The following is a 16,909-nucleotide window of genomic DNA, read 5'->3' on the forward strand; positions in this document are numbered from 1 at the left end:
CATAGATTCTAATAACTATGAACTCCTAAGAATCCTATATTCATTTCACAAAGATCCATGTATTTCTAATATAAACGCTCAGTGGATTTTCATTTATTTATATATATATAATTAACATCTTCTAAAAGTCTTCTAAAGTCTTCTAAAACAATGGCATTTTTTTCTGATCAACTTTTCTGTTACTGAACTTTCTTTACAAAGTACTATTAATTCTGTAAAACTGAAGTCAGATTTGAGATAATACTTACAGCTTTCCCTGAATTCAATGCTCGCAGGTAATATCAATTCAGGCCCATGTCCATCCTGTGGTCTAGAGGCAAAAGGCAGACATTCAAAAGTCCAATTCAAAGAGTGAAAAATAATTCTGCTGTCAAAAAGACATGGACGTCTCCAAAGGGTTTGTTTTTGAGTACACCATTTTTACTCATTTGTTAATTAAAAATGTGACACCACTAAAAATACACGATTCCATTTAAGTTTCCTTCTCCTTCACCACTCTTGTTAGACCCACTCTCAAGTAGATGATGGTATAGACTTGTATTCAGAATCTGCATTATTAATCAATGTGCAGAGCACAATAAACTTATAAAGGCAGCCTGTCACCCACAGTAGAAGACTCACGTTACACATAAACTCACACATACCTTCATGAATAGAATTAAGAGATTAATTTATAAACTGCTTATAGCCTTATCTCTCATTCTGATGTCTAATTTTACATTATAGTATATTACAGAGACAAAACCTATATATTTTAAATTATGTAATACCAAATGCTGAGCCACATGTATAATACTTGATAACTAACAAATGAATATATGAACCAGCACCAGAATTAATGTATTTTCAAGGCAAGCTCTAACTGCTTATTATTACAGAACAACAGACTAGTTTGCTCTCTTCCCTCTAACCAGTATTAAACTAGAATTTTGTTTAGAGAGAAAATAATAAACAACTATGAGATTTGAAACAGGTAAGCTGTCTCACTTTTCTACCACCACTAAATCCTCTATGTTCTCAAGAGCTGAGCATTCCCAATGGTTTTAAAGGGCTTACAGAGCTTAAATCACAGAACAGTAGACTTATTTTAACATTGCATAAGAAACTGAAACCTTCCAAATGAAAATAAATGTAGCCAATCTTTTCTTATCACTGTCTATATTCTCTACCTTCCTTTGGCTTGGTTAAATTTAGAGCAGAGAACATTTATTTACGTCTGCTTACATTTCCTGCTTTGGACCATAACTGAATATGACAATGGCTTCCCATCGATCTTGCTATGTTACATTTAACAACCTGTCTGGCCCTCCTCCTCTTTATAAAACCTGCTTGCAGCTGAGACAGATTTCACAATAAACTAACACACTTTGAAAGTGATTACAGGATTGACAGTATTATGAAAAATTGATTAGATGTTTTGCTACAGCTTTGAATTCTCATGTAATATTAGACTTAAAGTGGATTAAAAACTTTAAGCATATTATCCATTACTATGAACCAGAACCCTGAGCATATGATTATGTTTGTAAATTCTGTAAATGCATCAGCTGTTCCCCTAGGAATGGCACAGGATCTTGCAGCACATGTAAGTTTGATTGAGCACACTATGCCATAAATCATCCAAAATAATATGAATAGTTTCAAGTTTTGCTATTTGGATTTTACGTTCATCTGAGAGTAAAGTTAAGACCTCACGGCAAACTCGCCTTCCTTTTCTCAGCATATCTAAATCTTTTTCTGGATGAAACACAAACAAAATGCATTCATTATACTCATGATTGATGAAGTCCTGTCTTAATTCTGCCCTGTTGCATCAAAACATACAATGAATGTTATTTTAAAATGATCACATTTTGCTCCCTAAAAAATTCCACATCTTACACTCACAGCAGTAGTTGATGCAGAAGAATCATCCAACCATGTTAAAACAAGTGTGTCATAACTGAATCTAGGGAAATATTTTGTAGCACTGCCTGGCTCTGACCATACTTATTATCTAACAAAAGTAAAGTTTTTACTCTGACAAGAAATCCGAGCAAATTGCTTTCTATGCAGAAGTACAGATGCCATGCTAGCTCAGATGCAGAAGTCCAAATAACCCTTGAGGTACACTAATAGCAAGAGTGAATTACCACTATGTGTATCCTGCGGGCCTGGCTCAGGATGCCACCCCCTCCCCAGTTGGGCGGTGGGCGTATTTTGGAGGTGACTCATGGATCCAATTGGATTCCGGAATGCTCTGCGGGACTCGATGCCTCCTGGCGACTCACTGGCGGCCCTGGTGGCAGACTATATCGGCTGCTATAGATGAGATCGCCCCTAAACGTCCTCTCTGCCCTCGACTCAAAGGGGGACCCTGGTACACCAGGGAGCTCCGGGAGAGAAAAAGGGAAGTGAGACGATTGGAGCGAGTGTGGCGGAGGACTTGCAACGAAGCTACGAGAACATCTCATCACACGCTTATGAGGGCGTATGAGATGGCGGTGAAAGTGGCAAAACGGGAGTTTTTTGCCGCAGAAATCATGTCCGCAAGCTCTCGCCCGGCCCAACTATTTAGGACAGTTAGATCTCTTACCGCCCTTGAGGGGTGCCAAAATAGTAGAAAATTGGAACTAGGCTGTGAGGCCTTAATGAGCCATTTTGCAGACAAAGTCTCGTCGCTCCGCCGCGCTCTTCCCGCCACAGTTAATACAGTAAACGAACTGGAGACCTGTTGGCTGCCTTTGGAGGTGACGTTCGATGGCTTCAGACGGCTCTCCCTACCCCAAGTGGACAAGTTGCTAGGTTCAGTTAGGGCGACCACTTTCCCCCTCGATCCCTGTCCGTCATGGCTCCTCAAAGGAGGTGGCCAGAGGATAGGAGGCCGGCTCAGGGATATTATCAACCTCTCCCTGGATTCCGGGGAGTTCCCTGAGCAGCTGAAGGGAGCAGTGGTTCACCCTCTCCTGAAAAGATCCACGCTGGACCCGCGGGACCCAGACAGCTACCGCCCGGTATCGCATTTGGCGTTCCTGGGCAAGGTGGTTGAAAGGGCCGCGGCAGACCAGCTCCTGGCATTCTTGGAAGAAACTTCGGCACTCAATCCATATCAGTCTGGCTTCCGACCTGGCTACGGGGTGGAGACGGTGCTGGTCGCCCTGTTGGATGATCTGCGCCGCCAGCTAGATAGGGGCGGGTCGGCAGTGCTGGTCCTTCTGAACCTGTCGGCCGCTTTTGACACCGTGGACCACGAATTATTGGTCCACCGCCTCGCCGATACGGGGCACAGCTTTACGCTGGATATGCTCCTTTCTCCAGGACCGGACCCAGAGGGTAGCAGTGGGGGATGAGCTCTCGTGCTCCTACAGACTTCCGTGTGGAGTCCCACAGGGCGCGGTCCTCTCCCCCACATTGTTTAACATCTTTATGCGCCCTCTGGCCCAACTGGTGCGGAGCTTTGGGCTGGGTTGCCACCAGTACGCTGATGACACCCAGTTCAAGGTTCTGGTTCTAACCTTTAAGGCTATACGCGAGTTGGGACCCACATACCTGAGGGACCGCCTATTGCCCTATGCCCCCCGCAGAGCCTTACGCTCTGCGGGAGAAAATTTGTTGGTCGTTCCCGGCCCTAGGGAAGCACGCCTGGCCTCGACCAGGGCCAGGGCCTTTTCAGTCCTGGCCCCTGCCTGGTGGAATGAGCTCCCGGGTGAGCTGCGGGCCCTGCGGGATCTTCCATCGTTCCACAGGGCCTGCAAGACGGAGCTCTTCCACCAGGTTTACGGTTGAGGCCAAGGCTAACATCTATATCCCCCCCAGGACTCGGGATTTGGGATTGGGGTTAGAGATGGGTACCACCAATACCCCCTCTCCACCTGCTAGTAGGGGAAAAGGGTAGTGGATTAGCCAATCTTGCCGGGTTAGCTTGCTAACTAATAATTGCTGGACTGTAGTTGTTTTAACTGGATTTTAATGGATTTTATGGGGTTTTAGAATGTTGTAACCCGCCATGAGCCGCAAGGGAGTGGCGGGCAATAAATCGAATAATAATAATAATAATAATAATGAGTAATATTAATATTGCGATTTCTGAAAAACTGGGCATCCAAAAGATACAGAAATAGGTAGCAGAACTGCAGCATTCATTTGGCTTTGCATGTGATCATAATTTTAACACCTATGCTCCTTTCCATTGCATATATATATGGGATGGGATTTTGGGTTTTGGGGGTGCTTTGGGATTTACTGTTTCTCCTAATGTTTATTTCTTCTTTTTTTCTGAGGAGCTGCATTGTTTGCCTTTTCTTCTTGGGGTTGTGTTTCTTTTAAAAGTTGATGTTCTTTCTTTCAGTGTTGAGTTTTATAGTTCTTTCAGTGTTTTGTTCGGGGGGGGGGCACTGTAGCTGTAGTTAGAGTAGTCCATTCTCCCAGTTTGGTGGCTGCTGTACTTGTTGTAATAGATAGCCAACTTTGGGTACTGTTGTTCTGCTGTGGTTTGCTGGCCCTCTTTTGCATTTACAGAGCTAGTTTACTGTTTTTTCTTTGAAATAAGTATTCAAAAACATTTAACCTACTGGTGCCTCAATTAATGTAAATTTACCAGTAACTGCTGTATTTCCCACCCTCGGCTTATATGAGAATCAATAAATTTGCCCAGATTTTGTGGTAAAATAAGGTGCCTCGGCTTATATGCAGGTTGGTATACGGTGTGTGTATGTATATAGATACGGTATGTATATACGGTAAGTAATGCACTGAAACTTTGAAGCCTCTTTAAGCAAAGGAAAAGGTGCCTGGCCTGTATTTAACACCAGATAGGGAATGTTTAGCAGAGAGACGAAAGGATTGTGATTCATCCAGTTTCTTTTGTCTCTTTTGCTTACCTCTGTGCTGTGCTAAATACTTACCCGTATTTGCCGGCATATAAGACGTCTGGGCGTATAAGACTACCCCCCAACATTTCCACTCAAAATACAGTACTATGAGCCACTATGGGCAGCTATGTCTATCCCAAGTGAAGTGCACCCGGTGTATAAGACGACCCCCCCACTTGGAGGCATGTTTTTCAGGGGGGAAAAGTAGTCTTATACGCCAGCAAATACAGTACTTTTTAAACCTTGTTCTTTTAATACAGTGGTTCTCAACCTTCTTAGTGCTGCGATTCTTTAACAAAGTTCCTCATGTTGTGGTCACCCCAATCATAAAATTATGTAAGTGTTCTTTCAGAAAAATTAAACCAAAACTGACAAATGGCGTGAAGATCCATTGTTCATGATTGTATATAAATTGTTTCCCCCCCCCCGGGATTTCTCAGTTCTGTTCTGCCTTTTGTCTCACCATACCAATCTTCCTGTTTTCCACTGCTCCAGACGAATGCTCTCTCTCGATCTACCCCGCAAGGCTGTTGTGTAGATGGCGCCCCTAGGGCCAAGCTGCTTACCCTCCGTGACCCCTGTGAAAGGGTTGTTTGACCCGCAAAGGGGTCCCAACCCTCAGGTTGAGAACCACTATTTTAATAATAAATCTTTTATAAACTGGAAGTGATCCACATAGTGCTCCCCCACCTTGGAAATACTAGCAGAAACATTTTTTAAGGTAAACGTAACCTCATGTAAGCCTCTGAAACCTACTACTATCAGGAGTATGACTAATCATCGGCCTTCCAGGACAACTGACTGGCCACTGTATGAAGCAGGATGATGGACTGAATGAATTGCTAGTTTGATTCTGCAGTGTTAATTCTTATGTTCTTACTAGCAGATCCTTCTGCAAGTGTTGCTGTTTCGGTGGCTCTTTCATACAGATCTTGATTTAAGACTAGGAGAATACTCTACAGTTAAAATTTTCTTCTCATAAGCATTACAAATTTCTGACACAGTGGATAATTCAGTGGCTTGTGCATAAAAAAGCAGAAGCTGACAGCTACATTTTCTGTGACTATAATTTCATCACTGGTGGATACACTGGATCTTGTGCAATCTGCAGTTCTCTCATTCTCAACATTTAGCTTCCTCACAAGCACTCAAAATCAATTCTTGTTCCATGGAACCTCTGCTGCTTCAAATAATTCATTCAAACTATGTTTTGTCTTTCAATAGGCATGGTCCAACTAATTCACCAATAATAGGTGTAAGCTGCTCATCTGCAATGGAAACCATTTGTTACCTGTGTTTCAGAATGTACAGTGTATCAACAAAAATCTTCATCAGTGCACCAATTCCATTCTCCTTATGATTTGTTCCACTAGCCTATGAGATTTTCTTCAACCTAACTCTAAAATGACATTACTCTGAATGATGACTGGAAGAAGATGATTGATTGTATCTGCTATTTTCTTGAGATACTAGGCAGTGTCATATTCTTGTGTGCTCCATATATCCATTTTCCAAGTCTGTTCAGCCTCCATATGAGTTGAACATTACCTATTAAGTAGTATCACATGTCCTGATTAAATGATCACTATAGCATCTTGATAATTTTTGAGATAAGGCATTTTGCTTTCTGGATTACTGTGCCACAATCCAGCAAAAAACAAACCAACCCAACAACAGTTTTCCAGATAAATAGAAGCTATGACATTACATCTTACACTGTCTGGAATAACCACTAAGCTCCTATTTTTGTCTTGGAGAAAAAGTCTCCTACCCTAAACTATGATGCTATGTTCCTTCAGAAGAGCTATTTAGTTGACACTATAAAAGCTGCATTCTCAGTTGCATTTAAGATTAAAGTCTGCCAGTCAAATAAGTCATCTTATCAGCCAGCTAGTTGGGAATTGTAATCAATGTAATAGAACAGGATAAGAACATGCAATTGCAAAACATATAGGTTAGGTCTTCAACCTTGGCCATAGTATCTAAGGGCAAGGAAATACCACACAACCAGGAGTGACGTTGGAGGATGATGGCTGATGCCATAATTCAGGCTGCAACATCAGCAGAATGTTTCCCAGCACTGATGGCCTGTTTGGATGTTCTAAATACCTGTTTCGAGCAGCTTGGCAAGGGCCTTAGGCTCCTCAGGGAGCAACTCCAAATACTTGGGACATACCTTCCCATGAAACAATATAGTACCCGGTGTTTATAGCTTGTTAATTGGCAACGAGGAAGGAGACAGCAGTGGAAGAGTAGGCCTTCTGACCTAAGCTATCTGACTTACAGCTCTCACGGTCCACGGGTTGCCTAAGCCACTGTTTCAGTTACATGTCCTCCAACACAGTAGAGGTAGAAGGTGGTGGATGCAGTTTGATGAATCCTGGAGAAAGTTTGATGAATCCTGGTTGACCTTATAGAAAGAGTCCAGCTTCCTCGGAACTGGCAGTGCCGAAACTGGTTGAGGTCTTTGAACCCTTCCAGAATAGTGAGATTGCAGTGGGAGTCTCAAAGTACAGACGGCTGAGAATGTTGTCCTTTGGGCAGATATCAGAAGAGATGTTGAGCTCCAAGGCTTTCACCACACGAAGCAACTGCCCAGAGTGGAGGTGGTAGTCTTCGGAAAGGAAGAGGGACCCCTGACATTGGCATCCAGGGAGAGATTGAAGGCTGTGCTGGGGGAGGTTGGAGAAGCTCGCCCTCTTCCATATCCAAGTTCTCTGTGTAAGGATGAGGTTCATCTAAGCCAAAGACAACCTGTGATTCTTCAATATAATGGCGATCCCACTGGTCCACATACACCGGGGAGGGATCATAGGAGGCTTGTAAAGCAGAATAACACACTGTAAACAGGGCTCCATACTGATGTCGAGGAGATTCTTGACTGGAAACCGGGGGGGAGGGGGAGATATGGAAATGGAGTGTGTTGGGTCAATGGAACTGAAGCTGTTGACAGAACCAATGGATTCAAGGACCGACTAGCCATTCCGTAATTGGTGAGGAAGAGCGGACCTTATTTTTCGTCTTTTTTGCCTTCTTAGAATGAGGCTCTGAAGACTGGGCTCGTGTAGTCCAAACCATAATGGCCTCCGTAGTTGCGGGAGCCAGGAACGGAACTGATGGAGCCAGTCATTTCTCCAGGCAGGCCGGAATGGAGGCAGTAGATATAGGCGGGAATGGAGGTTGGAGAAAACAACAGTTCGTGGCGGCAAAAAAAAGGAACTGAGGGGTGAGGGGGCGCTCCGTGTCTATCACCTGTGCATTTTGGCAGGAACCTGGATGCATACGCACCATGTTTGGGTGGTGGTGCTCCCTATAGGGCTTAAGGTAAAAAAGACTTCCGTGGCTGGCCTGCACTTGCGCAGTCCCAATGTGGGGCTGCACTACAAGATGGATAATGAACTAACAGATACAGTCAAACATGTTCTAATTTCACATAGTATATCTAAGGACTTCCAAATCTCTGGATGCCTCTCTGCACTTCCAGGACTGCAGGAAGTTTGTGTTTCCTGTTTAGTGGCAAAGTACAGAGGTGTCATGTGACCACAGAAAGCATGCTGGGACTTGTAGAGGGGGAACTAAGAAATTTACAGAGAATAGAATTTCTCTAGAATGACAGCTACTATTACAGTATAATCCTGAGAGGACAGTGGTAAGATTTATATAAATTGTAATTATACAAACAAAATCCATAAAATGCCTTTAAGTCTACCACCTATTTTCCAACTCTCAGCTTTAGATCATCCAAAAAATTGCTGCCTCAGCAACTGATGTTGCAGACCTGATTTAAGGCAAGAGTTTTGTAATTCATGGAGAGGACTGGTAGACTGGTATAGGATTCCATCCATGCTGATCAAAGTACTTTAATGCTCTAACCCAGGGGTCCTCAAACCCCCGGTCTGCGGCCCGGTACTGGGCCGTGAAGGCCATAGTACCGGGCCACCAGCAGCCATGCCTGCCTCCCCCCCTGCAGCAAGAAGGGGGGGGGGAAGAAGCAGGCGCGGCCGCCGGCATGCCAGCAACGCAATCGCGCACACGCGGAGCTGCCGCGCATGTGTGTTTGCGCCCCCTGCTGGCGAAAACGTGTACGCGCTGCAACTCTGCGCATGCACATTAGCGCCAGCTGGTGGCGAAACATGCATGCGCAGCAACTGCGCATGCGCGCTTATGCGCAGCTACGGCGGCTGGGCCGCCGGCTCTCTTAGACCTCGGAGGCGGTCCCCGACCACAAGAAGGTTGGGGACCGCTACTCTAACCAATAGACTAAATAACAATACTTCATTTGGGAGGAATTATGAAGTCCCTTTCAAAGCCATTTTTTATTCATGTAAAATCACAAAGAAGAGCACAGTCTGAAGTATCAGTTCAACATGCTTCAATTTCCAAAAAACAAAAACACCCATTTTTATTCTGGGAAAATGCCTTTTGGTACCTGCCATCCTGCCTCCGGTAATCCTGCTGTTCTATTCTTATCATTGGCGTCACCATGCCTCGTTCAGCTGTGCTGGATGTTGATATTCTGTCACTATCCAATCTGTTGGTACTCTGCCCCAAATAAGACACATTTAACACATTATATGAGAAGCTGCTGCAAAATTGCCGATAAGAGAAACAGAAGTGTGGAATAGAAATAGAGCAATCTTTTTTGCCTCAGTAATATCCTAGAGCACTGGTTTTCAACCTATGGTTTATATCCTAATTCCCCAAGAAGGAACAGAAGCATAGGAACATATCTTCCATTTTCCCCAGGAGCTACCCATATCCTCCATAAAATCTCTTTGAGGGTGCACTGTCTGGCTCCAATGCCTCTTCCACTGATTCATGGGAAGGAGGATTTAAATTTTCCTTCTTACTGCAGTTTACTCTTCAGGACAGTGCCCCCAGTCCTCAACAGAAGGTTCCTAGCTGTCAAGGGTGTTGCTGGGGAAGAAGAGAAAACCTATTCCTTCAAATTCCAGGAAGACACCGAAGGCATTCTGGGTTACACTTTCAGTTCATATAGTATTACAGCATACACTAGAATAGTTCTATCTAGAAAACTGAGATGTTGCTGAGATTTCATAGGAGAACTGCAGAGATTCCTTGACATACAATGCACTGTGAAAACAATGATCAGATGTTTCCATGGTAATTGTAATCTATTGATGTCTGGAGAGCTAGAGTTTAGTCACCCCTGCTTTAGACAGTATAAAACCAGAGTGTATATGAGGAAGGGGGGCTGTTCAATTACCTCTCCTTGACACAGCCCTATGGTGCATGACGTGTTCTTAAGGAGGATTTCCCAAGCCTTAATAACTACTTTATAGCGTTTTCAGAAGATGCAAAAAATCTTGTTCCACAATTCATTCCATTAGTAAGAGTTTAGATTCAGGCCTATATATTAAAATCCAGTGAAAATGTCTTACCTTGCTTGCAGGTAATCCTGTTCCACTATGGATATCTCCCTCCAAATCAAATGTGGTTTCTTGTACAGCTCTGAAAAGACAACCTATCTTCAGAATTTCTTAGCTAGCAACATGTAGTAGACAGAAATGTGATATAAAAATACAGTAGACAATCTTGGATGTTTAGAGGGTTATTATGTATTTTATACTGCCCTCCCTTACGGCTTAGGGTGGTTTACATGGAACATCTGGAAATGGCTCTGGGAGTGGTAAGAATAAAGCTGTAAGCGGTAGGTGGGAGGAGAAAGGGGTGGGGTGAGTCTGGGATAAAAACTCAAAGGGGCCAATTTGGAGGTGCAAAGCACCTCCTGATTGGCTCCTTTGCTGTCAAGTCCCACGCGGCTCCCAATTGGCCCCTTGGCCCCAGGGGGAATGGGGCAGGGGGGAGATGCTTCACCGCAGGCAGAGCAGCAGGCCCGCCGTGTCAGAGACGCAGTGGGCCTGCTCCTTGGACTGTGCTGAGGCTGGGGACTCAGGGGGTAGGGGGGCGGGAAGGGGAGTCTTCAGCACAGCCAAAGGAGCAGGCCCACCATGGGGGAGAAGCGGCATCCCTGCTCCTTGGGCCGCACAATGCCGCACCAGCCCTTTTTGTGGTGGGGTGGGGTGGGGCCTGCCAGGAGGGCTGTCCAGGGGCCGGAGGGAGAAGGGATGCTACCGCCTGCTGTATTCACAGATACAATGGGCTTTCAATCTAGTGAAGGTATAATATAATACAGTATAATTCAATAACATCATGAAGAAAACAATAGTAACAGTGGTTTCCATAACTAGTGATAATAATTCTGGAAACAATCCCATATAATAGTACTGATACTAATGATGATGTCAACTATTGTCCCATAGACCCATTATGCACAGCGACTGATACTCTGGATGGCCGCCGTGCCATTCCCCATGTATGTACAGGGGCGGGGCTCCCCGGCATACAGCAATGCCCTGGGGCAGCGCACGCACACATGCTGCCTAACCGTGGCAGTGGCTGTGGGTGAGTGGGGATGGGCCGGGCCCCCACTGTATGCGACAGCGGGGGCAGGGGAATGCCCCTGCCAGCTCTGCAAAGTTCGCAGAGGCGTGCGGTGTCCCTACCGTAGGTCAGAGCCAGGTGGGCCAAAAGGCCCTGTGCTGTTGATCATGCATAGCACCGGGCCGCCCCAGCCCCTGCCGGCGCCCACAGTATCCCGGAGCTCATTCTACCAGGTAGGGGCTGAGACAGACATCCTTTTGGGGGGCCCGGGATCACCAGCCAGTTGGAAGTGGTGGAGCATAGAGCTCTTTTTTTTGGGGGGGGGGGAGAGGGATATTTGTTTATTTTATTTAATATACATAGACAGTCTCTGGTCCAGATTGCCTATAATAAAGTTAGATTCAGTTTTAATGACTGCTCGATGACAGCACCAAAATTGCGATAGCCCTGAAGAACTATTCAGAATAATTCAAAGACCCTACTTAATTGTTGGTGGTAACTTCTTAGTCCAGAATACCATTTCACAAAGTAGCTGACCAGTTGTCTGGGCAGTCTAGCAAACGAGCACAGTGGTATATTATTTCTGCTATTGTACTAATGGAAGGTGGAGCACAGATATTAATCATGAATCCTTGACAATGATAAACAATGTTACTTACCCAGCTTTGAGTCGTGATCCTTTGACCATATGTCCTGTGTCTAGACGTCCTTTAGGAACATGATCCTGAATGGGGTCCACAAACTTAAATACATGAGAGGCCCCAAACTGAACCTTCATTCCACTTTGTAGCATAGTTGTCTCTGAAATCCGCTGCCCCTCCACATACGTCTCAGCGTCCATGCTTCTTGGAGTAACAGTAACAACTCCATCCATATTAGTAAGGTCACAGTGATGAGGCTGAATTCCTGGACCAAACAACTGAAAACACATTATTAAAACTTAAAAAGAAGCCAAGCTAAAACCCAGGGTTTAAAAAGCTTATAGTTGTTTACATATAGCCTTGGCTTTAACAAACCAAGGAACTGAATTTCAAAATTAAATACTTCTGAACTAAAAGGACAAACTTCATTAAAATAAACGTGTCATAGCCTGTAACAAACCTACAATGAATTACATATCCCAGTCATTCTTTTACTATTAATTTTCTCACATACTTATCTTGCAGTGCCCATAACTCAAAGCTGGGGGTTAATACAGGACAAGCTGATAAGAGTTATAGATGGCTTGCAAAAATTATTGTGTTTATTTGCAAAATCAACATAACGAGTATAACATCGTGTAGATTATCAAAATATGTCTGCCATCAAACCGCTACTGCTTTAGGCATCAGGGATCATGCTTCTAATACTACAATGTAAATTTCAACTGGGCATCTGTAAACTGGTTAGTTCTCAGCACTTTTACTATCAAGAACAATATAAACCACATCCAACATTTTTTTTTTTGCTGCATTGAATGTTATTATATCCCAAACTAAAACTCCTACTGTTATCTTTCTTAGTACACTCATTATTTTAAAAAAACAAACAAAGTCAATGCAGGGATTACAATGTAATATTTAACAATCCTCTGTTGGATTTTACCAATCTTTTGCACTGGTGCCTCATGCCAAAGGAACAAACTGGAAGAATAGAGTAGAAGGATACAACCCACTGCTTATGTTTAGATTGTGAAATTGCATGGTATGCAAGTTATCATTCAGCTTCCTATAGTTACCAGGTATTATACATTAAATTCTTCCTGTTGTCTCAAGTAATGTTCCTCACCTGAATGGAACTGTCATCAAATTTTTCAGTACCGACTTCAGTAACACTTAACTGCAAACGATAGAGCTTTGGCTTATCTCTGGAATCAGAACCATCTACAAGAAAGGAAACAACACATTAAACACAACTAAAGCCTCATGAATTTTAAGGAATGAAACTACGTTGTATAATTATACTAAACACCATTCCAGGACCCAGGCTTATTTTGTAAGGCCTTTGGAGGGACTAAGTAACATCTGACATTTTACTGTAATGCTGAATTTTTAACATAGAAAGACAATATAGTGCTGTCAGTGTTCAGACTAATCAGCTAAATTTAACAGATGAGACAGGAATTAAGAAAATTATCAGTATGTTAGTATCCTCTCATGCAAGTAGTCTTATGTTCACAAGTCCATCTATTCACCTGGGAAAGGTTTTAAAATAGACTGCATAGACAAAATCATTTCTCTCCTCTTTCCTTGTTGAAATTTGGATGTCTTCTGCATTTTTCCTTTCCTACTACCTCACTTTATTGTTATTGTTATTGTTAGAGGAAGATTTGTTACTCGCCTTTCCCCGGAGGCTTGAGGCGAGTTACAGCAATAAAAACCGCAATAAAAACCCATACATTAAAATCACAACAATAAATATAATTTATTAAAAGTGAGCTGGCCTGGAATAAGGGGTTTAGTTCCTCTCTCCTGTACTGAGTTTCACCCAAGAAGTAGAGAGAGCCCAGCTTGGTATAGAAACCAGCGACAGCTTCTAATCTGGTGAGCCAGGTTTGATTCTATGATCCCCCACATGCAGCCAACTGGGAGACCCTGGGCTCGTCACAGCACTAATAGAGCTGTTCTGACCAAGCAGTAAAATCAGGGCTCTCTCAGCCTCACCTACCTCACAGGGTATCTATTGTGGGGAGAGGAAAGGGAAGACAATTGTAACCTGCTTTGAGACTCCTCCAGGTAGAGAATAGCAGCATTAAAACACAACTCTTCTTCTAATGCTATATGGGTTTTTATTTGCTGATGTAACCTACCCCAAGACTATTCAGAGTGGCAGAATATAAATTAAAATATAAAATATAAATAAACATGTTGTCCCCACTTTTAGAAGTCAGCAACTTGACACATGTATCCCCACAGGGGTGGGGATATATGAATATAGTTTCATTTGGCACTTTGAGAAACTTAATTAACTTAATTAACCTTCTAGGTATAGGAAAGCAGTTTCTTCGGAGATGTTCTTTACAAACCAAATTGACAAGATTCACATGCGCAGCCTTGCTAACTGAATTACAACAGCGGTCAAAACCATAAGCCCTAATAGACTCTGAATTGCTCTTACGGGCTGCCAACATTTTCTAATGCAGCTAGAATCCATTGCTTTGAGGGCCCTGCCTGCTGGCAGAAGGGTCCTTTTTCCTATGCTAGCATCAAAGGACCACATATCCCAGACAGGGAATTAGATTACAGAAGAAAACAAGACCATGCTGAACTTTGAAAATTTTAATAACTTGTTTAATTTTCTGAGATACAAAATAGGCTTGTGCCTACCATCTTTTAAAATCTGTTCCACTATGTATTTTTCATAAGGCCTTGGAGGAGGAGCATGTCTCATGGCTTAAGTGCCACTCAGTGCCAATTTTTTTCTTGGTGCACATCTCTACCTGTAACCTTCCTATACTATAGACAGAACTCAACTGTCTCAACTAATCTATTGTCGGATCTTCGCTAACTCTGCTAGCCTTTCCTAGAAACTGGAAATGACAGCAATTATAGGGGCATTTAGTCTGAAAGTTGACTGTTGGCCTTGATCTCTCTGGGGATTCTAAACAGGAGGCCTCAATCTTGGGATATTTTTCTGTTTTGAGAAGTGAGGAGACTGGAATGCATATTGAGGATATACACATGAAGATTGACGGTGCTGCCTTTGGCCCCTGTAGAATGGGGTTATAAAGCCTGTTGCCTCCAAGAAAAACTGCCTCTGGGTAGAAGAGCAACTCTAGAGTTTGGGTGTGATGACTTTGGTTCCACTTCCCATGGCTCTAATTATGGAAACTTGTTCTGGGCCACCATTAGTCCATTTGGTTCATGCAGGTCCACGTATGTGGGCAGATCTGATCCCTTCAAAGAGGGTCATCCAGGAGGCAGATGCTACGCTTCTAGGGTTTGGCTAAGGCTCAAATGCTTTCAGAACTGCCCACAAAGAAGCATAAGAAATCAAAACACAAGGAGAAAGTTGAGCCAGCATCCTTTTTTGCATGACACATGACTTCTAGGGCAGTGGTTCCCAACCACCGGGCCGCGAAGGCCCCGGCACCGGGCTGCGGCTCCCTCTCCCCGCCCCCCCAGGCCGCAAGCTTCTTTTTGTGGGAGGGGGGAGAGGGAAGCGTGGCCGCATGCGCTGCAGTTTCGCACATGCGCATTTGCAGCCGCGCATGGGTGCATGTGTGAAACGGCCGCGCATGTGCAGCCGCCGGATCGCCCTCCCACACCCACCGGTCCGCAGCCTAAAAAAGGTTGCGGACTACTGTTCTAGGGGACCAAAACCATACCAGGAGATCATTTCCAGTTCCCCTGCAAACTCTGTCACCGAATCTAGGCTCCTTTATGGGCTCCTTTTCAGATTCAGGTATTGATTAAGGTAGATCATTTAAGGTAGATCAAAGTCAGTCACTAAAATATCAACAGATTTTCTTTTAAGGTTTAACAAATTTGTGTGCGTACTTTTTGCACATACAAAAGCATAAGTATTTGGTTGTATTAGGATTTTAAAGAAAGCAAGGTAGAAATTACGTGAAAGCTTCTGACAATTGATATTGATTAAAAAATTCTGGAAATTCCCCAGCTTTGTCCCTGCATACTTATCCAAACCAACAAATATAGAAAAGGACAGAAGAATGACCCCATGATGCTTTTTAGAACCCAATGCTGTCTGATGAAGTTTTTAAAAAATTCAACAAGCTTGGTAAAGCGAAACGTATTTAGGCCAGAATGAGAATTTGCAAGTTTAACATATAGAAATAGATTGTAAGCCATGACTTCTTCAGTAATCATATAGAAATGGAATACATTTTGAGGAAGTATATATGAGAAAAATATTGAGTAGAACTACATGGGAGAAAAAAAGCATAAAATGTTTACAGCATTCATGTACAAGCAGTTAAGAGGACAAATAAAATTCTGGTAGATTAGGCAATTGTGTGTGTGTGTGTGTTTGTGTGTACTGGATTAGGGCTGAAAACATCATACAAAGCTACCCGAGTTATTGTTTCTGGCTTACTTCACAAGCACAGGAGAAGGGAGTGAATGAGTGAACGTGGGTTGTACCCATCATGAACAAACTGAGATTTGTTCATGGCATCTGTAAATAGACAGCAGCAAGCAACATCTAACAACTTTAGGAGTTTCCAACATCATAAAACCACAACATCTATGAGAAAAAAACTTTGCTATTTTAAAATAAGGATGTTTCTGGCAATTATGTTTGTATACATTCTGTCCTGCTTCATGAATATGACACAGGTTTCAAAATGTCATGTTATTAGATGAATTCAAGATTATTTATTTTCTTTTTAGTGTTTGCATGTGTGTCTAATATACATGCTAAGACCTTCCAGACCTGTGATGTAGAAGAGGGGAGTTCATAAAACCACAAATACCCATCACGAAAACATTTAATCACTATCTAGAACACTTACAGGCTAAAACATCTAATTACAGAATAGTCAGGGCAATTCCACACATCTGCCAATGTTGCTGGATGTCTGCGGCAGCCCAAACCGCTACAATTTGTAGTAGAATTTTGACATTTTGCACAGTGCAGTTTGTAGTGCAATATTCATGCACCCGTAGCGCTTTTTTGGTAACACACATTTCCCGTCTTGCAGGAATTGCAAACAA

At 43.2% G+C, this 16,909-nt stretch overlaps 1 protein-coding gene across 29 annotated transcripts in view; it reads right to left on the bottom strand.

The window, feature by feature from the left end:
- The window catches only part of AFDN (afadin, adherens junction formation factor), a 132,280-nt gene that overhangs the window by 55,243 nt on the left and 60,128 nt on the right, over positions 1 to 16,909 (bottom strand). For all 29 annotated transcript variants that reach the window (XM_077347302.1, XM_077347284.1, XM_077347310.1 and 26 more), the window contains 5 exons: positions 13,023 to 13,117; positions 11,915 to 12,174; positions 10,253 to 10,322; positions 9,280 to 9,392; positions 249 to 310 (listed from right to left, as the gene is read on the bottom strand). In XM_077347302.1, the coding sequence (XP_077203417.1) occupies positions 249 to 310; positions 9,280 to 9,392; positions 10,253 to 10,322; positions 11,915 to 12,174; positions 13,023 to 13,117 (600 nt within the window). The remainder of the gene's footprint in view (positions 1 to 248; positions 311 to 9,279; positions 9,393 to 10,252; positions 10,323 to 11,914; positions 12,175 to 13,022; positions 13,118 to 16,909) is intronic.

Source organism: Paroedura picta, chromosome 1 (genome assembly GCF_049243985.1).
Source record: "Paroedura picta isolate Pp20150507F chromosome 1, Ppicta_v3.0, whole genome shotgun sequence".
Taxonomy (NCBI): Eukaryota; Metazoa; Chordata; class Lepidosauria; order Squamata; family Gekkonidae; genus Paroedura; species Paroedura picta.